Source organism: Aphelocoma coerulescens, chromosome 7, assembly GCF_041296385.1.
Source record: "Aphelocoma coerulescens isolate FSJ_1873_10779 chromosome 7, UR_Acoe_1.0, whole genome shotgun sequence".
Classification (NCBI taxonomy): domain Eukaryota; kingdom Metazoa; phylum Chordata; class Aves; order Passeriformes; family Corvidae; genus Aphelocoma; species Aphelocoma coerulescens.
Window position 1 is genome coordinate 25,187,192 of NC_091021.1, and position 20,884 is coordinate 25,208,075.

The following is a 20,884-nucleotide window of genomic DNA, read 5'->3' on the forward strand; positions in this document are numbered from 1 at the left end:
AGGTATGCCTCTGTCTCCAGGGGCAGGCAGGGACAGAGCCACTGTGGGATTTGCTGCAACAGAGCATGCAATCTGTGACTGAGCAGTATGTTGAGACTCCATGTGTTTATAGTTGCACCATTAATCCTTATCTCCTCCTGCTGAGACTCCTGTGTTGGCATGAGGGATGGAGGAGGCAGATGGAAGCTTCTTAGAGCTCTCCTCTCTGATCTCGCCACCTTTTTTACTTTACTGCTCTTCCGTAACCATGGCATGGCACAAGAGGTGTTGACTCTGATACTCTGATCTCTCCAAGCCTGATTCTTTATGGACTTTTGCAGATGTGCACACAACAGGTAAAGCACATCTTGATGTAAGTGGCTGTGAAAGTCATCCAAGGACCCACCTTCTTTCTTATCTGAGTTCAAAAGCATTGTAGTTGAGTAAGTCCCAGTACAGACTGGTGATTTAAAATCAGGATTCATAATGGGGAAACCTGTGTGACTATTAAAAATGGGATAAATTATCCTTAATAGCTATTGATTTATTGCGGGGGCAATGCCTGAAGATGCATTAATTGCTGCATGCCTTTGCTGAGCACCATTAGTGCCTTGGTCATAAGAAAGCACATTACATCCAGGCACTACTGCTTAATCAGCATCATCTGGACTGGAGAGGCATTACAGTGGTTTAGAGATCACGGTCATGTCAGTCTGTCCAGCACCTGGCCCTCTGCAGGTCACTCTCTACCAGGAGGCAGGGACAGTGCTGGTGATGGTACCCAGTTATACAGGGGTGTGGGGGAGTACAAACTCCTGCTCTCTCTTTCAAACTGTGGTCTCTGTGTGTTTTTTTCTAGGCCTGAGGTCACTAACCACATTGAGGGAAAAGGGACAACCCATTAGGACTCCAGACTTAAATGAAGTAGTGAAATTAGGGGGACATCATGGGGAAACTTTGCTGAGGGGAAGGAAAAACCTGACTGCTCTCTGAGAGTCCCTACAGCTTCTGATTCAATTTTTCATGAGCCGTGGGCTGGAGAGATCAGTAGTTCCATCCCAAGCCTCAGACCCAGAATGTTTTAATTTCTTGGCTCTAGTACCTCAGAGCAGATTGAAACACAGGAGGGGAGAGGTGGACAAAGCAGCTTTTGTTTATTTCTGGAAAGCTGCTCCATGAGCGCCCTAATGCTTCCTGTGTCTCAGGTTGGGGATGCAATGCGAGGCAGCACTGAAGGTTTGTGAGTACAAATTTGTGAGCACTTGTGTCTCCAGAGCTGCCTTTAATGAATGACTTCAAAATGCTCTGCACTTTCAGGTGGCTCAGGGCAATGGGTCAATGGTTTTCTTCCTGTTCCTCACTCAGCTAAAATTTGTTGGAGCTGTTCATGGACATGCTCCCACCTCACCCACACACATTTCAGAGCTTGTGCAAAGCTTCCCTCTCTCTGGGCTCCCTGTCAGAAAGTGGCCTGATCTGCTGGCCTTTGTTATGAACACAAAAACTGAGTGGCAGAAACAGCTGAGTTAGAGAGCTCAGCTCCAGGAGGAAGGGTCCCAGAGGACTGTGCAGATCTGGGGCTTGGAGCCTTCACATTGCTGGCTTAGACTTCACAGCACTTCTCACAGAAGCACTGGGAGATTTGGAGGATGGGAAGAAGCAACTGGAGTGAAAAGCCACTTGGTCCGGAATAAATGCAGTGTGTAGAGTTACAGCTGCATGCCTGGGTGCCCTGTCTGGTGCCAGCACAAAGGCACTGCTTGGAAGCAGATGCTACACTGGCATTAATTTGCAAAATCCTGTGGGAAGTGGCTGATGCACCTGGCCAGGACTTCCCACCAGGACTAAGGGCTTGAGCTCCCCATAACCCATCACTACAAATGCCTCATGCCTCAGTGGCTCTCACCATCTGGTGAGGTGCTGGGAAAAGGAGGCAGAGAGGACACAGGAGTTACGACACCCCAACACTGTATCCCATAACAAGTCACAGCATGTGCAGGTGGGAAGAGCGTCATTTCTGCTTGGTCTTCACCCCACATGTGGAACTTGGGCCCAGCTTTAGTCTTACAAGAAGTCTCTGGATTTCTCAAGCACAGTTTTTGGAGGGCAAATGCTGTAGGAAGTCAACATCATCTGTTTTATCCAGACCAACCATATTACAGGCAAGGACCATACAAACCTCATGTCCCTGTCAAATGAAACCTGTTTGGGTGATTCTCTGAGCGGGGCTACATTCTAACCAGCAACACGGCCTACCTCTCCCCTGTGTCCTCTCATCTGATAGGATTCTGGGAAGCCAAATCCAGGCAGCTGGCAGACCCTGGGCTCCCTGAAGCATGTCCAGTTGGTCCAAGCAGAGCAGCACATCCAACACCCACATGGGACCTGCATGTTTCTCTGCCTGTTTTGACATCTGCTGCACATTTTTTTGGAGTGCTTAGAAGCACAGCATGGGCCAGATGTGTCTGGAGACTCATGGTGTGGGCAGAGAAGTTACAGCCGGGTTCATGCATAATTAACACAGGCTCCTTCCAGCCTCCTGGCTATTATGATGGTTCATATCAGAGAGAGACCTTTAGTCGGCTATTTTGGCAGAATTAATCTCTATAAATTAACCCTCCCCACTCCCTGCTCCCTGGATTGCAGGCATTTAAGAGCAAAGGTCTTAAAGCAGCAACACTGCTAACCTGCTGAGACTGGGGGATTAAAGTTGTTGGACAACACAGCAGGTATCCTTCCAAGCAGCAGCCAGGCAGCAAATGAGCAAAAATATTTTATCAGCTGTGAGCAACCAGGAAATCCAGAGCTTTTGTCTGTCTGTTCATCCATCCATCCATCCATCCATCCATCCATCCATCCATCCATCCATCCATCCATCCATTCATCCGTCCATCCATCCACCAATCCATTCTCCCGCTCTCCAGTTTGCCAGTCACCAAGATGGGACTCATGGGCTTGGAGACTTTAAATGCCTACCTCCATTGTAATACTTGTGTAAAACCCATTTTTAAAAGACCCTGAAGGCACAGGGGTTTAGAAGCACGTGATAGTACTGCCTGCACTCTGGTGGTGATACATAGTGGAGTAGGTATCTGCCTTGATGGGACTCTGCAGTGTATATAATTTCTACAGCTCCTTTGTAGTCACTCCTGAGCCACATCCACTCTCATGCTCTGATTTTAGCAAATAGAAAATCTGTTTGAAACAACCTTCCGAACAACTGTCTGCAGTCTTGAGGAGTTCAACTCTGATTTACAGTTGTTGTCTCTGACTCTTCCTGCACTGTGGGCTGTTTCAGCTCCAAAGATCCCCAGTTATCCAGTGCTGGGGTTGGGATCTGGTCTCTGTTCTCCTCTGGCTCTGTTTTGTTCATGGTGATGCTCTTTTAGGAGCTGATGAGTGCTCTTATATGGCCTCTTCATCAGGACACTCACATCTGCAAGAGTGGCTGAGCTCACAGGGTGTTTGAACTTCAGCTTGAGATCCTGAGCTATAAAGCTTCAGGCAAGTTTACTGATGTCTCCTGGCTGTCCCAGCCTGCTGAATTAGTTGTGTTGAGTATGAGCTTTGCTGGTCCCTGCTGAGCTTCAGCTGCAGCCTGCAAGCAATGGGTGCAGTCACTGCAAGAGGGACTTCAGGGCCTGTGCGTTATAACGGGAATTTTCCAGGATACCAGTGCTGTAGCCTGAGTCTCACCAGATGCTCTGGCACATGGAGGAGGGGGGTTTTCATCACTGCACATTTCCGTTGCATGGCCCTAGTGGGCCCTCCCTCCTCCTTCCTGCTTTTCTAGTATCTGAATAAGCCACAGCATCTGTAAATGTACAGCAGGGAAGCTATGCCACAGCAGTGGCTTAATTTTGCTGGGCAAATTTATTAAAAAAAAAAGCCATTCTCCAGAAGATAACTGAGGAGGATGGCCAGGGTCTCGGGACAGCAGCAAGGGGAGAGCCACACCTAAGCAGTGCTGGAAATGATCTTCTCCAGCCTTCTAGGAAAAGCCTCCTCTTGCTTGTGACCTGGGTCTGAGAATTAAATTGCTGACTAGCACAGCTCAGGATGTTAATGATGCGTATTAAGGGGACGTGTCAGATACAGCAATAAAAATAAACTGAACTGCCTGAGGCAGGCATGGAGGAGCTCTCAGGGGAGTGTAGGAAGGCTTTTCCAGCAAACGAGACTTCTTTGCAAGCTGCTGCAGTAAGACATAAACATCTTCCACAAGCAATATCTGCCTTGGATATGCTCATGCTGCTGCTTGGGAACCTTTATAGACTGCAGGTGCCAAAGAAAGAGAAATACAGATCAGGCCTTAAATACTATAGTAATGCCATTATTCATCTGTGTTACATTAGCAGGTTTTCACTCAAATGCCTCCAAGCAGAAACACTGAAGCAAACAGGGAAACAGGTTTGTTTCAAGTACGATTTGCAGGTTATGAAACAGTGCGAGAGAATGAGTGACATGACTTGAAGGTGCCGGTCCCAGCTTGGACCCTGATTAAAGTCATCACAAATGTCAGACCTGGGCTCCTAAGAAGCCCTTTCTTGAGGCATCTGGGTTGCAGAGCTTTGCAATTTGGGCAAAATGGGGAAACTTGGAGAAATCAGTCTGAGAGTGGTGTTTTGCACCTGCAGACCTGGCTTGTGTGCCAAAGCACTTGCCAAGGGGGGTGGTAGCAGAGGACAGACAGACAGCTCCAGACATCTTCTCCGGAATGGTTTGGAGGATTAGAGCCCTTTTCCAGCACGGGTGGCAGAACATCACAAAGAGCTGCTTGGGCATGCCCTGAAGCCGTTGTGAGTCTGGAGCTCACAAAGCTGCTCCTGTTATCCTGCAGGAGCTTTTAAAGCTTGGTACCACCAAGTCCTTAGTTCTGCTCTGTTCAGCACTGGCAGAGCATCTGTAGAGCTTTCTACCTGCCTAAAGGTCACATCCCTGACTGACAACCTGGGTGAGCTGAGTTTTTAAAGGTGCACTTCAGTGCAGCTCAAGTGGCTACCAGGAGCTTGAGTCATTATCAGCTGAGGGGAGAAGGGCTCAGCTTTAGGTCTCACCCCACAAGGTGGGATTGCTTGACATTGTGATCTTGCTAGAGCTTGAACATTTGAACTGGAGATGTGGAGGGAGGGGGCTGTGTCTGCTGCCAGGCATTCAGACAAAGAGCTTTGGGAGTTTCAGGTGTGCCAGTAAAGGGGCTGCAGAGTTGCTGAGACCTCTCTTTACAGCTCTAGTGGTGACCCAAGGATGACAGGGTCACCTGCCAAATCCCTGGTCTGCTGGCCATAATGAAGTTGGAGAGGGGTTAGGAAAAGGGGTGATTTTCTAAGGGCTGTTATGAAATCTGAACGACACTGTGCTGTGATTGAGGTGAGATCCTAAGGCTACCAGTGCAGGGACACATCAAGCCCAGCTCCTGCAGCTGAAATTCATCAGCACATTCCAGCTCTGAACAGCTCTTGGACCCTTCTGTCTGAGCACTCATGGGGGTAACAGGCTCTATCTTCTGTCTCCCCACTTTTCTCTTCTCTGTGCAAACCTCATACGCTAAGATGTGTAGCAAAATGAAATTAAAAGATGAAAAATAATAACTAGTTATTAGTGGCTCAAGCTTGATGTAGGATGCTAAATTGCAGTTCTCAGGGTTGCTAGAGAGAAAATACAACATTTATTACTTACTTTTTTTTTCCTGGAAAATATTAAATTCTTCTGCAAGCTGGCTGTTTTCCCCAATGTTCAGCTTTGACCCATTTGCCTCCTTGCCAGAGGGTAATCACACCCCAGTGCCACCTTCTGAACAGAGTCAGGACTGCTGCTGTGTGTGTCACTGTCACTTAGTGCCAGATGCAGGGGGAGAGCCTCCTACCCCCTGGCACAGCTGACAGGCTCCAGGCTCTTCATTATCACCACAGTGAACCTCCTGGCAGCGGCTGCCAGCTGAGAAGTGTCAGGCACTGTCCCTGCCAGTGTTTCAGCTGCTCTGTTCCCAACCAAGGGGAGCGGGGCTTGAGGTTTGCATATTTGCTTTCAGGTATAACTCTTCTGTTGTCTGAGCCCCATCCCCTTTGACAGTGTATTTAGTGTTACACCTAAGCCTCCCTTTCTCTGCAAAGCAGTAGTGTTGGTTGTACATGGCTTCTGGTTGTAGAAAACAGCTCCTTTTTCTCATCCTGTCTCTAATTGCTACCTTGGAAGGACCTGTTGCTACCAGAGGCCTTGCAGTGTGCCAGACAGATGGTGAGGAGCCAGTCCATTACCTCCTCAAGAGAGAGAAATGATGCAGAATGATTTGGCTGGCACAGGCGCACGCGGGTCAGTGTGAGGGGCCTGCAGTAAAGCCTTCGCACGCAGCACCAGGCTGTGCACCCAGCTCCCGGCACTCCCATTCCCTCAGAGTCAGCCACGTGCAGTGGAAGGGGAAATGAGGTCTGGGGAAAGCTGCAGGGACAAAAGTGCAACCCCACACAAATAGCCAAGCTCGCTCCCCCCCACGTGAATTTAGTCCTGGAGCTCTGGGCTAATGGCACTGCTTACAGATTCGTCCTGCATTGGCTTATGGTGCTGTTGAGAACAAAGCTGACGAGTTGATGGGAGGATGGCAGAGCTGCTGATCCCACCTTCCTAAGCCAGATTTGGGGGTGATGGGTGCTAGGTGGCCTTTGCTCTGCTTTATGTCAGGAGAGGAGTTGCACCACTGTGCCTCTCCTGTGGACTCCAGCACTCCTGCAGTGTTGAGACCTCCCAGCTGTTCACTGTGTGACCTTCTCAGTGGCACAAAGGGTCAGATGTGTGGCTTTATTTGGTGGAGGCGTGGAGCAGGTCAGACTGTGGCAGAGTGGGAATGGGCTGTTGAAAAGATTACTGAGTGTCCCCAGTGCTCAGTGTTTGCTTTTGGCTGGGCCAGCTGCTGGGGCAGGTGGCAGGAAGGGGACTGGAGTAGCTGCGCCCAGGGAGGAGACTGGGTTTAGCTGAGCCCAGTCCTGCTTCAGTGGGGAACAAGCTCTCTCTCTGCTCAGCAGCTCTGTGGCCATTTCTGTGGCCAACTACCAAATAAGCTGGTACCACCCACCTCACTCATGCTGCACATCCATGATAGACAATTTGAGGGCTGTCTGCCCTTGCAGGATGTAAGCCAGGGAGCAAGGCTGGCAGAGGCAGAGCAATCTCCTTCCAGTTGCAACCTGCAGACCTCAGCCTCAAGCTGAAGCTGTTGTCTGCTCCTCTCCAAATGCAGCCTTTATCAGGGGAGTGCATTCGGTTCAGGGGTTTGGTCACTGGACTGGTATCAGTGCCATGAATGCCTGTACCAGCACAAGTCACCTCTTTCCTTCTCGCCCTTCAGTCAGGGTTTGAAAGTCCTTGCAAAAAACATTGCTAACTCCTGGCTGGCTTGGGCATTAAAGAGGTACCCAGTACTTGAACTCCCTTCTTGCACTGCAGAAGGATGGGACAAGGCTTGCTGGGTGAGCTTGCCGTCCTAGGATGTGTCTGACAAACATGCAGGGCGCTGAGGTCTCACAAGGATGTCACTTCATGGGAACACTGAATTTGGACTGAATCTAGGCTGAAGATTTTCAGTTCCTCTGAATCCTCTGTATCTGCAGGAGGCTGAAGTCCATCTTTGTTTATCCTCCTGCCAGTCCCACTGTGATTTCAAGGGCATGTATCTCACAGCTAGAGGTGGCCTATATACTTCAATGCCAGGAGAGATTCTCTCTCCTCAGCCTGTTTATGCGCTTGATTTTTGATTTGCAGGAGATGCTATGGACCACATCCCCAAGTCTTGTTAAAGACACCAATTTCTGCTCTTGGTTTTATAGGGCAGTTTTCTCAGCAGTGTAAATCTGAGTGGGGAGGTTTTATTCTGGATGACAGAGAGGAGTCCGGGCTTAGAATATTTATAACATAGCTTATAGAAAGCTATTTGACAAAGTGAATGGATTTGGGGGAGTTATTTCTATTTTTTAATTTTTCTGAGGAAGAAGCATTGACGTTTACCTTGGAACACAGCCTGAATATGTCATCATCTAAATGCAGGGTGTCCTGACCACAGCAACTTGTGTTGTTTGTAGTGGGTTCTGTGGGATGTGCATTGCCACTGTGAGATCCCACCTAGGGCTGTGATCATGTCAGATCTCACAAAGTGGCTCAGAGCCAGCTCATGTGAGGCCTTCAAAAGAAAGCTTGGATCTTTGAGATACTTATTCTTATGGTACTAGGATACCCTGGCTGAGGATTCTGCCTGGCCTCTATTTGAGGGAACAGCTGAACTTTCTGGTTTGTGATGGCCATCACAGATCTACTGTCATGGGGATGTTATTTTTGGTGTCTTGCCCTCATCCATCCAGCCTCACTCAGGTTGTTGTGCTTTCCTGGTGAGAGGCAGGATTTCTTTCCATTGCCTCTTCAGCACTGCTGTCAAGAAACCCAAGGCCATGCACTATTGAACAACTGCCATGCTCTATCCCAGATGTGGACAGGGTAAAAGCTCCTATGCCCATAGGTACTCTTTGAGATCTCCAAAGCCACCACAATGGTGTAAAGCAGCAATGTGCTCCAAGTAACTAATCTCTACTCTTTTGTCCTTCCTCCTTCCCTCTTGTCCCCTCCCCATGCAGTGGCAAGCCATCTCTCTGACAGTCATTGAGAAGGTTCAGATAGCAGCGGCCATCCTGGGTTCCCTCTTCCTCATCGCCAGTATCTCGTGGCTCATCTGGTCGACCTTCAGTCCTTCAGCCAAGTGGCAGCGCCAGGACCTGCTCTTCCAGATCTGCTATGGAATGTACGGCTTCATGGACATTGTCTGTATAGGTGGGTGATCGCATCACACAGCGCGGCCACGGCCGCCGGCTCACTCACCTGTGGAGAGGAGTGGGAGATGGCATCAAGAGCCAGCCCATACAGTTTGGCTTGGATTGAGTGTCCACAGCTTTTCCTCCTCTTTGCTTTTGTGGCCCATTTTTCACTGTTATCTCAGCTCATTTGGGCAGCCCCAGAGTGTTTCTTCTGCTGGGCTGGCAGAGGGACCTGCAGAAATGCCAGAGAGAAACAGATGTCTCTTCAGAGCAAGAAGTGGGTGGGGAGTATTTAGTGGGTGGGGAGGCTGGGGAATGTAAGGCTTTAGAGAAACTCCTTTCCTCCTGGAGTAGCTAATTTAGGGACCACCCCACAGCGGGCATGGCAGGGTCTCTCCACATGCAGCTCCTTGACTTCCCCTATTTTGGCCCACCTTGGAGCTCAAGTCCCAACCAGGTCACGGGCCAGCCTGGGGTCCTTGTCAGGTTGCTGGTACAGAGCAGCTCTGAGGATGCAGCTGCCTCACTCACGCTGCACAAGCCCAGAGAACACAGCAGCTGCCTGACCCCAGTAGAGTGTCCCTGGGAGCTCATGCTGTGGGACCAGTGCAGGCCTGCAGGATGGAGGGACATAGCTGCCAATACCTGCAGCAGCTCTTGAAACACTCTGGTGAACACCAGCCACCTCCAAACGTGCCCCTGAGCAGTGTGCACCCGAGCACAGGCCATGAGGTAACTTGTCGGTTCAAGTGACCCTGACAGGAAGCAAAGAGGGAACAGAAAGCTGGGTCCTCCCATCACTGGTATGAAGTTAGAAGAAGCCCCCCAAAACTCAGTGGGAAAAGGCAGTCCTCTTGACGTGGTGGGTATGTGTATGTGTGGATAGAGCCATTCCAGAGGGAAGAAGAGCAGCCTCCATTTCACCCTCAGGAGAAGCAAGACAGAGCAGCAACTGGTGAAATTTGGGTACAGAAGTAAAACAGACCCAGTGGCAGGGACAGAATTCTGGACTGCACACCCTGGTATCCAGGTTCATATGGCTCTTGGCCTCAGCAGCCTTCCAGCACAGAACTTGGTCCTGCCAAGACCAAGGACAATTCCTCCCACTGTTGCCATCACTGTGCTAGCAATGAGATGTGAGCTTGGCCTGTAGAGATCATCCTGCTCCTTCATGAGATGCTGGTGGAGCTGCCACATCTCTGCAAGATCAAAGGATGGCAAAGGGGGTGAAAGAGAGGTGGGAAGCACCCACATGTTGGCACAATAGGCGATGTCCTCTTGCTGGTGGAATTGAAAATGGAAAAAAATTATCCCTATGCATGTGTGGTGTGCACATGTTGTCACCTTGTTGGCAGGGGACAGAAGTGGAGAGCTCTGGCCTGGGCAGACATCAGTAACATGATTAACTGGCTTTGATAAAGCTTCAAGAGCTGAGGGGAACTGATTAGCTCATCTGTCAATAGGAACTAAATCCTCCCACATAGCAGAGAACAAACCATGCCAGCCTTGAACCGAAGGGGAACTGGGCAGACAGATTCAGATTTGAGGTTCATTTTTCAAAATTTTTTGTTAATTTGTCTAAGGACCTTGCCTCTGTTTCTCTTTTCCACCTTCTCTGATGGAAAAATAAGTTTATTTGCATTTCCACTGATGTCACCATTAAGTGTAATGCCCTCAGCTGGGAGCTTTGATTTTTTTTTCAGCCAAAGAACAAGCAGACATCCCATTCCCAGGAACGTTTCGGAGTCGTGACTTGGGGCATCCCCTTGTCTCATGTTCCTTCCCGCACAGCTGGGGTGCCAGACATGCTGGCTTTCCCACAAACTCAAAAACCAGTGGGAAGCATTACAGATGCAGTGAGTTAACATGTCTGTACGTGGGTTCTCTTGCCCAGCACTCAGCAACTACCCAGAGCTGGCTCCACTTGGGCTGTGTGCAGCACGTCTGCCTGTGCTGCCAGGCAGCCCACCCATGCTCGTCCAGGAGAGGGGATATTCTAGAGCACATGAGCTCTGTCTCCATTCCTGTAGAAAGGCTCATATGCACATGCTGCCAGCCGTCTGCCCCTGCCACCCTGCAGTGTAAAACCTGCCTGTATAGTGCAATTCTTGCTCTTTGCAATCCCAGCTGCTGTTGCTGCTGCTGCTGCTCCTGGCTCAGCAGTGAGTGGAGAGATGAGCTCTGAGCAGTACTGACACGCTGACAGCGTGCGTTCGCTCTCCTCCCCACCTCATCCTCCTCCTGTGCCCAGTTCAAACTCAGTGACCAATGAGATCTTCAGCGGGAGCTGTGACGCCCTGGCTGTTGATGGGGTCAGCTCTCTTTTCTGAGGGACTTCCCCTCAGCCCTGCAGATTTCAGGGGGCTGCATAAGCAGTAGCCAAAAAGCTGGTCTGTTCCACTGAGAGGCAAGGGCAGGTTGGGCCAGGGGAAAGGAGTGATCAAAGGGAATTCTTTCCTATGAAGACAGGCTGAGGTTGTTGGGGTTTTTCAGCCTGGAGAGGAGAAGGGTCTGGGGATACAGCTTTCCAGTGAGTAAAGGGGCCTACAAGAGAGCTGGAGAGGGACTTAGGGCAAGGGCATGTAGTGATGGGACACAGGTCATGGCTTTAATTTGAAAGAGAGTAGGGTTAGATATTAGCAAGAAATTCTTCGCTGTGAGGGTGGTGAGGCACTGGAGCAGGTTGCCCAGAGGAGTTGTGGGTGCCCCATCCCTAGAAGTGTTTGAGGCCGCACTGGATGGGGCTCTGAGCAACCTGGAGTAGTGGGAGGTGTCCCTGCCCAAGGCAGGCAGGCAGGTTGGAATGAGATGATCTTTAAGGTCCCTTCCAACCCAACCCATTCTATGAACACCACAACTGAGGTGAATTCCTCATTCATTATAACTGTGCAACTGTGATGGATGCAGCAGTGTCTCCCTAGAAGGCTCGCAGTGAGTTCCTCACTGTGGAACAGCTTTTCTCCTTAATCTTCTTCCAAACCTTGCTGCCTCATGCAGGGTCTTTTGATCACGGATGGTGAAAGGCAGCTCTGGAGATTGAAAGTTCTGCTCCTGACTGCCAACATGGCCCAAAGCCTCTTGTTATTCTTCCCTGGGTTTTAGTTCCACTTCTGCAAGTTCAGAATAAAACCTCTCATGGATAGTGGCAATAGATCTTGAAATACTGGAGTGCTGTCTGTGCAATTCAGTGTCTCCTCCTCTGTGGTAGAGACCTTTTCCTCTTTTGTTACCTAGCCTGTGGGTGGGTAGGAAAGATTTAGGATCTAATAAATGCTCAGTTTTGGGGAAAGGGCAGGACATTAGGTGCACTCAGTTCTACCACACCTGGTTTTTTTAATGTAAGACACTGTCCATACATTTTTTGGTAACAGGCTGGACAGCCTTAGCTAGCAGAATGTTATACCATAGGTCCTACAGTAACTGTATGAATTTCAATTGTTTTTTCCTCCAGTTTGACCCCCAAGCTTTTCTTTCACTAGCAGAGGAGCAGAGGTTTGAAAGACAAGGTACTTACTGAAGAGCAGATATGCTGAAAGAGGGCTCCTCTGTAGTTCCTGCCAGTTTGCACTTCAGTTGTACTTGGATGTCTCACATCCATTGGGTAGCCAGTGACTCTTGTCCAGGAGGCTGGTTTATACACCCTGTCACTGGAGGTGCTCAGCAGGACCCTTCCTCTGGCACTGGGGAGTCTCAAAGCTGGAGAGTCACCAACTCTGCAGAGGTGTGACTGACATCAGACAGGAAATACACACCTAGTCAGCAACTGCCCAGCTGTTTTGTGTGATGTCCTCTCTACCAAGTCATTAAGGGATTTAGGTAGCAATTTTCTAAGATAGAGATATCCGTGGCAATTTGCATGGGCAATCCCGTGGCAGCATTGATCTTACCAGTGCAGAGTCAAAGGTGCAGACATGATTGCTTCCTCACACGTATTTTTCCCTCAGCACAGATAATTTGGTTGTTGTTGTCCTCATTTGTTCTGAAATGCTCAGATCATCTCCAAGCTGAACTCTCAAAATATGTCTGTTAACTCAGAGACTATTGATCCATGCAACAAAATCCAGGGGTCTAGATTTCACCCTCAGTCACTAACCTTCAGTATACTAGTTTTCTTTGGACTTTTCTAGATCCTAGCATGCTCCACAAAAACAGTTGGAAGGGACAGACACCATTTGCTACCTCTTCACCCATGATGAAAACAAAAACCACAACCAAAGTAAAACCAGTCTGCTCCTCATGACCAGTGGGACAGATGGTATGGCCCCAAGCACCAGAAGCTACGTCCATCTGGGCAAGATGTGTAAGATGGCCTTTCAACATTGTTCTCCCCCTTGCACTCAGACATCTAACAGGAGGGCAGGAAGCACTGGAAAAGATTGCTTGAGATTTGTGGGAACCTCCAGTACTGGATTTTTTTAAGAACCTGTTAGAAAACATATGTCAAGAACAGGTTGCAGAGAGATGATCCCAGTTTGAGAAGGAGGAACAGATTAAATGCTTCTTGATATCCAGCCAGCCTCGATGTCTTTGATTCTGATCTCTCTTTCATCTGTGCTATCTCTCGTCATGTCTGTAGGACAGATACGAGAGTTGGATTAAACTAGAAACTGGTGATGGTGCCAGCATAGGTATTGCTCTGCTATGAAGTCATCTACAACACAGACATCTGAGATCAGGAACCATGAAGGGAATGAGAAGTGAGATGGGGACTGTTCATTTGATTAACTGCTCTCTCCATGGTCCATGAGAGGTAAATCCAGGAAGCTGGCATAGTGAGAGATTAGCAGAAATGCAGTTATTGAAATGCACAGATAAATGGAATGAGGACTCAGTTACTGCATGGAGAGAGTAGCAGCTTAGAGCTGGGCTGTAAATCCTGAGAGATACCTGCCGGTTAATTAAATGACGGTCCTTGGAGGGGAAAGGAGGGATTTGCCTCTCTCTGTCAAGGTGCAATTAGGGGAAGTCGACATTTGTAGAATAAGGTGTCGTTTGGGGTCAGGAGGACAGGAAAGCATCTCCTGTTAAACAAGGAGGAACTCTGCCAGTTAATGAGAGCATGTCACAGAGTAGGCTCAGGCATCCCCAGATGGGCTCCGAGGGAGAAACGTGTCCCAGGAGGGCTGTTAGCAGGCTGTGCCGAGAGGGTCTGTGTGTGCTGGCCTGCTTGGGATCACACAGGCAGGCTGTGAGGCTGGCATGCTGGGGGGTTATCCCCAGCAATGCAAAGTAATCTGATCTGCCTCTCCTTGGATCACTGACTGATGGGCACTCCTGCTTTGTCCGTGGACAGGTCCCTGCTCCCTGCCTCACCCTGCCTCGGTGCTGACAGCAGTGCACTTCTGCAAGCACTAAATCCTCGTGCTCTTTGAAGCTTTTCCTACTCTTTCCCTGGCTGGTCCCTGATGGTATTTGCCTTCATGACTGCACTGCAGCTCAGCAGCACAAGGCAGGCAGAGCAGGGCCATTCATTCAGCCGACAATTCTTGTTGGCACACCATGGCAATCCATTACAGATCAGGAAATGTCTGCCTGCTGTTTTTAATCCTAGCTGCCAGAAAGAATAATCAGAAGCATCCAGCACGTCTGACAGCATCTCAGCACAACCATAGGTAATAACATAAGAAATCAATAGCCAATTAAAACTGATCCACAGCATTTGATCTTTCATAGTGCAGTGGGAATAGTAATTAATGGAGCTTCCTTGAAACAGTGACAATTCAAGCTTCCTGCCAAGACTAATGGGGTTTTGTTTGAAATGAGCTTTGCTTCCTAGAGGAAATGCCGGGCTGAGGTAGCCTTGGGGTGTTATCTAGCCAGGTCACTTGGGCCCTCGGCCATTTAAAGGATTTAGGAGTCAAAGTCACAGTGAAATAAAGAGAAACTGAGAAATGAGGTGTCTTTGGGGTTTTGGTCTTCATCTGTATTGATCCAATCCTCAAAAGGAAAGCAGATGTTTTCATTCAGGTCGACACAGTCCCCCAAAGTACAAAGCAGAAGGAATCACTACCGCAGTAGGGAATCAGTTTTGAGGAAGCACCAAACCTGCATGTTGGCTTGATGGCACCGTAAAGGCAGAGCACAAGGCAGAGAACTTCAGCAAATGTCTTTGGAGGAGAGCAAGGAGAGCATATGTGTGTGGCTTTGACATACCTGGAAGAGATCCGTGAGAATATACAGAAGTCTTCTGTGCCTTTCAGCTTGATGCACTGCTTGCCATGCTCTTCATGCACTTCTTACCCAATTTGCATGTAAACTGGACCCGTCAGGAGCTAATTGGAGTGGCTAGATCCAGGTCCTATCTTCAGAGCAGGCAAATGGGATAAAGCTCAGCAACAAAGTCACTTTTTCTTCACCGTGAACCCCAGTTTGCAGACATTCAGCCACAGTGTGCACCCTTGAAAAACCACTGAGCAAATCACTGATCTATCAGCTGTACAGAGGCTGTGTAGACAGGAACGGTCCCCACAGGGCATGTTATGGGACTCTCGATCCAGCTGGGCAGGTTCCTCCTGGGGAGCAATCACTGTGGGCCCTGTAGCTGGGCCAGCAGCAGGAGGAGCAGCGCTGCAAAGCTGATCTGACCACCGACTCTTTGGCTGCTATCCAGGAACAGCGGATGCTCGGCAAAATTGAGACAAGCCACCCCTCTGCCCCTGAAAGATGGGACCTATTTTTATCTAGTGTTGCATTGATTGTTCCATGAGAGAGCAGAGGGGCAGCCGGCGTGTGTGCATTGCGTGCTCCCAGCAGCGGGCAGGGCTGCAGGGGCTCCGTGTGCCCACAGGGCTCCAGCGCAGCTCCGGCCGCTCTCCACAGAGCCAGCGTGTCGCTGCTGAGCAAAGAGACACAGCTTTGGACCCTCTGGCTCTGAACCCTCTCCCTCTTTGCAGGGAAGGAACTTGGCTTCCAGCACCATCAGAGCAGCACCTGGGCTTTCACACGTGTGCGCTCAGCTCCACACTCCTTCTCCACATCCATCTCCAGCAGGGTCCCACTGTTGCAACAGGGCTCCAGAGATGTATTTTGTCGTGAATAACCATATGGTGCTGTCTGCTCCAGTGGATCAATGTGTTTAGCATTTAATGAGGGCAACATAATTAACATTTTTTGAGGGAAAAAAGAAATTCTTTTGCCTTGTGAACTGCATCTTGTGCTTTCAAGTGTGATGCATTACAATCAGAATGGTGCTTCCCTGTCACTAAATGCCTTGCCGAAATCAAGTGCCTGGTGTCCCTGAGTTAAGTTTCCATATGTGGGCAGAGGCACGAACCCTCACCTGCCTGCCACAACCTCTACACTATGGCAGGAAATTCCCTTGTAGGCATCTGGTAGGATCTCTCATGCCAGCTGCACAAATTGTGCTATCTAGTAAAGGATGAAAAAAGTCCTCAGCTCTGTGCCAGGCTGTGTTTTTCCCACTGCCTTCTGTCCCATCGCTCCTCCTACTACAGCCTGCATCCTCACAGACACATTACTCCTGGAGGTGGGAAGCTGTGGTCCATGGCAGGCTGTTGTGGCTGTAGCAAGAGAATTCAACTCCATGGACAAAGATGAGACCACAGGAGGGTCACCCCCATGAATAGTGAATGAGGCTGCTTTTGGTGTATCCCCAGCTCAGTGGGAAGCCAGAAGCAGAGGTAAGAAGATATTAATATGAAACCACATTAATCAAGCTCTGGGATCACCTCTTAGAGACTGATTGATGATGGCTGCCTACCAGCAGAGCCATCTTTCAGCCCAGATACAATAGGCTGTAATGAAGAATACTGCAACCAGGCCCATGGGCTAAGTTGCTAAACTTAATTCTTCCTGAAAGTTACTTCCTGAAGCAGTGCTTTTCTTCCTGCACCAAGACCCACCAATGACATCCACAGCCTGAGTCCATCTGCCCTGTGGCAGAGCGGGGTCCACAATATCCACTCTATGCCAGGTGGGACAATTCATTCTGCTCAGCCACAGCCACATCAAGGACTTTTCTCTGTTCTCCAAGGCTCTTCTCCAGACCTTTGCTGCAGGCTTAGCCCCTCTCGGCTCCTTTTACTGCTGTCATACTTGTGAGCTCAGCATTGGCAGATCCCATAGGTGCAGGAAAACCCTTACCTGCCCCTCAGCCTCCATCAGAATTCACTCATCTGGATATTGCAGCCATGAAGGTCTTCAGCTCTGGTCAAAGACCCTTGTATATGCAGAGAAGCAAGGATCAAGTTTTGCCTTCCTCGAGATCCGAGGTAGTAATAGACCAGAAGTAACACACCCTTGTCCTCTTGGCTCCCACCACCTTCGTTAATTTTGAATAGTGCCTCTGTGGGAGAGGTGAAGGCCTTTGCAGGGGAGACAGTGGGGTGAGACCTGTGGGGACACTGTCAGGGAGCAGAGAGAGGCTGCAGCACCCAAGCTGAAAGGCTTCTGGAAATCTCACAGAAATCCTGGGTTTGCAATGAAAGATTTTTTTTGTCATGGCTGTGGAGAACAAAGCAGCACAGGACAGGTTGCACCATGCTGTATCCCAGGATGACATTATCCCAACAAAAGGCTGGCCAAATTGCACCATGAACACCTTCTGCCTCACATCCTTGGGATGCCTTCCTGCACGTTGGAGGGGAAAGATGCCCACATCTCACTCCAATGAGGCAGTAGAAGGAATCACAATGCACATGCCAATGTGTGACATCAGAGGCACTCTCAGGTCTATTAATTTAGCCCATGTGCCCTACATTACCCTGGGAGATGGCAAGGGTGATCTGTACTCACCTCTGTGTCTCTTCTGATTGGTTCCTGTTCCTCTTAGTGGAACAGCACTTAGGTGACTGGAGTAGTCTGGAGGAATTCGGCTCAGACGGGACCTGCATCCTTTAGAAAATGAAAGAATTGTGAAACTATTCTCATTTTTCCTTACAGAATTTCATTTGCTAATAAAAGCAGAGAGGGAGGCACTAGTTCTACCTTCAAAAAGCAAATGTCATGTTTTGATCATTCTTGAACAAAGCATTTTGATTTAACATTTAGAGATGACTGCTCATGCTGAGTATTTCAAATTCAGTGTCAGAATTTGGAATACAACATTTAAAAAAATTCAGTTCCAAATGAAACATTTTCACCTGTCTGCAAATAAGAGTGTGTTCCTCCATTCTGGAGAACAGTGCGACTTTTTCAGGTCTCACTCCAAGCAAGTGTGAAGGCAGAGTCCCAAGCCCTGCACAGCACAGTGGTGTTGTCCAGCTCTCCTTTTAAAGGAGTGTCCCTGGATTGACTGAGGATCATCATGATTGCACAGGCAGTGCTTTGGTAAGAGTAACATTAGCTATGGCATAGGAAGGTTCAGGACCCAGACCTGGAGGAATGATTTCCATTGTGCAAACATAATGAAGTGGAAGCCACATGCCTTTTCTCTTCTCACCATGAGTGTTCAACTCCATGGACTTCTGCAGGAAATGTCTGGAAATCTGAAGGTAGAAAAGACCCATAAAATCACCTAGTGATTTTATCACCTAGTGATTCACTGGTGAGACCAGTGAATTTGGCCAGTGCTCTGTTCAACCTAGCTTGAAATTATAATTTACTCCCTTCTTTTAAAGACCTTGCAGTATCTGTCATACACACAATGAGTATCTTTCACGTCTTGAACAAAGCCTTTTCATGATATGGAGTGTTGCTGTTATATCCATCTTAAATTAGGAGAAAAATGGTTCCAAGAGGATCTACCCAGTCCTAGCTACAAAGCAAGGAGGGGAAAATTTAAGAGAGCAAGAGGGTGTGTGAGTACTGCCTCCAAGCTCTATCCCTCCTGTCCTGGCACAGTTATGGGCAGACTCACAAGTGGGAAATGGTGCTGGAGAGGCATGATTCAGAAGCAAGGGGTTGTTCTATTGGTAGAGTTCCCATCTCTATTTATTTACTTGCTTTTTTCAAGAAGAGTCTCATTTATTGCTGACTGCATAACTAGAGACTGCCCTTTAATCCTCTGCTTTATCGTGCACTGTGAATTAAATACCACAGGAGTACAAGAGTCCTTTAGGGCACAACATCCATTTTGCTGTAGCTGTCCACAGCCAGCTGAGTTTATAGGAGTACTTCAGTTTATATTTTCTCTATTGCCTGAGCAAGGATTTCTTTGGGTTTCATTTTACTTGTTTTCACTGTTATTACTTATTTTGGTTTAGGGTGGTTTTTATCACTGTTTTGAGGCAAGGGGTAAAAAAGTACTGGTCTGGGCAGTGCAGGAGGAGGAAGTTGTGGTGGTTGGTAGCTTGTATGTTTACAGCTGGAAGTACTGTGGCATCTCCAGGACCATGGTGTTGCTGTGTGCAACTTCAGGGGTGAGTCCAGCTCCTCTGTCACATTTCCACAGGACACCTGATATTATTTTCCCCTTGCAAACAAACCACGTGGGAATGCTGAATGAAATGAAACTTCATTTCCATTGGACACGTCTTGTGAGCTCTTTAATTTTGCCAGCATTTCCTCATTTTGGGTCTTACCAGCTCAGCCCTACAGGACCCAGCCTGTCTGTTGTGGGGGACATGGCTGAGCAGGGCTGCCCTGGGATGGGCGCAGCACCTCAGAGAGAAGATGCATTACTTTGCAGACATAAAAGCTCCCCAAATGCTCCTACAACACCCTGCCCCCAGCTCCCATGAGTCAACTCAATTCATCCTGCTGGATAAAGCCTTCCTCCTCCCACAGCTACAAATGCCATGTCTGTGGGGTGGACTGCTCCCACTTCCACAAGGAGCCCATGGCATCCTGTGCACACAGGAATCACTGCTGCATACTTGTGTTACATGAAGGGAGATGCTGCAGTGTCACAACCTGGAAATTATTTCTTGCCCTGTAGCTTGGCTGCATCCTGCAAAATCACACTGCTGCCTGGGGGAGGGATGCTGCCAGCTCCACACCAGGCACTGCCAGCAGTAATGAAAGTGCTGCCTACTCTCCCTGGCCCCCACACTCTGCGCCAGGATCCCTCACCTGTGGGGACTCTCTGAGGTGCCAGCATGCTGGATCCATCTCCCACCCGGCAGGGCTCTTGCTGCCTCTGGGGGTGGGTGTTAATGGCTGCAGAGAGCTTGGGACACAGCATAATCACCTACCCAGGCGGGACCTGCTGCTGCCGTGGCTCTGCCAGATGGAGTGGAGGAAGCAGGGAAGGAGAAGGGCTCTCGCTGCACTTGTGGGGGGTCCTGGCCCACCAGGGGCTGAGGAAGCCTTGAGGCACAGCTGCCTTTGAGCGAGGGGAGACGAGCTGTAATAAACACAAGGTTTTCTGGTTAGTCAGCAGTTGAACGTTAAGGGCTAGCCTGTTTGTGCTGTAATGATCCAAAATGGAAGGGTCCAAGCCTCCATAAAATACTTGCTCAAGTTTGGGAACAGCTTCTTTGTGTACACTGGTAGGAGCTCTTCCCTGGCCATGGAGGTCTCAGTCTCTGAGGGGCTCAGTTGCAGTTTTGCTGGAGTCGTGGCCCTGTGGCCTAGGAGATCCAAGCATGGCATCCCACTGCTGGAAAAGCTGTGTGGCAGTGAAGCCTCGCTACAGTGAATGCACTTAGCAGAAGGACTGTTTTGTCTTCCCCAGATCCATGGGTTCCATGATGGCCATGTCATCTAGTGATCAACTGCACTCAGCAGAGTCCAGCCATGCAGATGTCCGTCCAGACATCCCAGTTCTGCTGAGCCAAAACACAGTTCAGATTAATACATAATCAGTTCTTTAGACATTAAAAAAAATGTGCATTCAGAATGATTGATAAGAAAATGCCTGATTATAATCAGCTAATTATTTTTCCATATGTTAAGCATTCACTCGAGCTCTAATCATTATGAATACATTTTCAATTTATACTTTATCTCATTCAATGCTGGCAGTTGCTAAGTTTGCACACCCTCCTAGTACAGTTCCAGCATTATTCATAGCAGACCTTTGCTAGATGTCTTGTGGACTAGAGAAATCCTGATCGCTCATCTGGTGTCTTGCGGCTTCCAGAAATGTCTAAAAGACAGCACCAGATGTTCCAGGTTAACCATTATGAACTACTCCTGTATGCAGGGTAGACTGTTCAGCTCTTGAAACATTCTGGGGACAAAAATTCTATTTTGGAGGATGGAGATGA

At 48.9% G+C, this 20,884-nt stretch overlaps 1 protein-coding gene across 1 annotated transcript in view; it reads left to right on the forward strand.

Moving 5' to 3' along the window:
• MARCHF4 (membrane associated ring-CH-type finger 4) overlaps positions 1-20,884 on the forward strand; it is a 95,889-nt gene that overhangs the window by 68,252 nt on the left and 6,753 nt on the right. Inside the window, exon 3 of the mRNA XM_069021574.1 lies at positions 8,598-8,790. Within this exon, the coding sequence (XP_068877675.1) occupies positions 8,598-8,790 (193 nt within the window). The remainder of the gene's footprint in view (positions 1-8,597; positions 8,791-20,884) is intronic.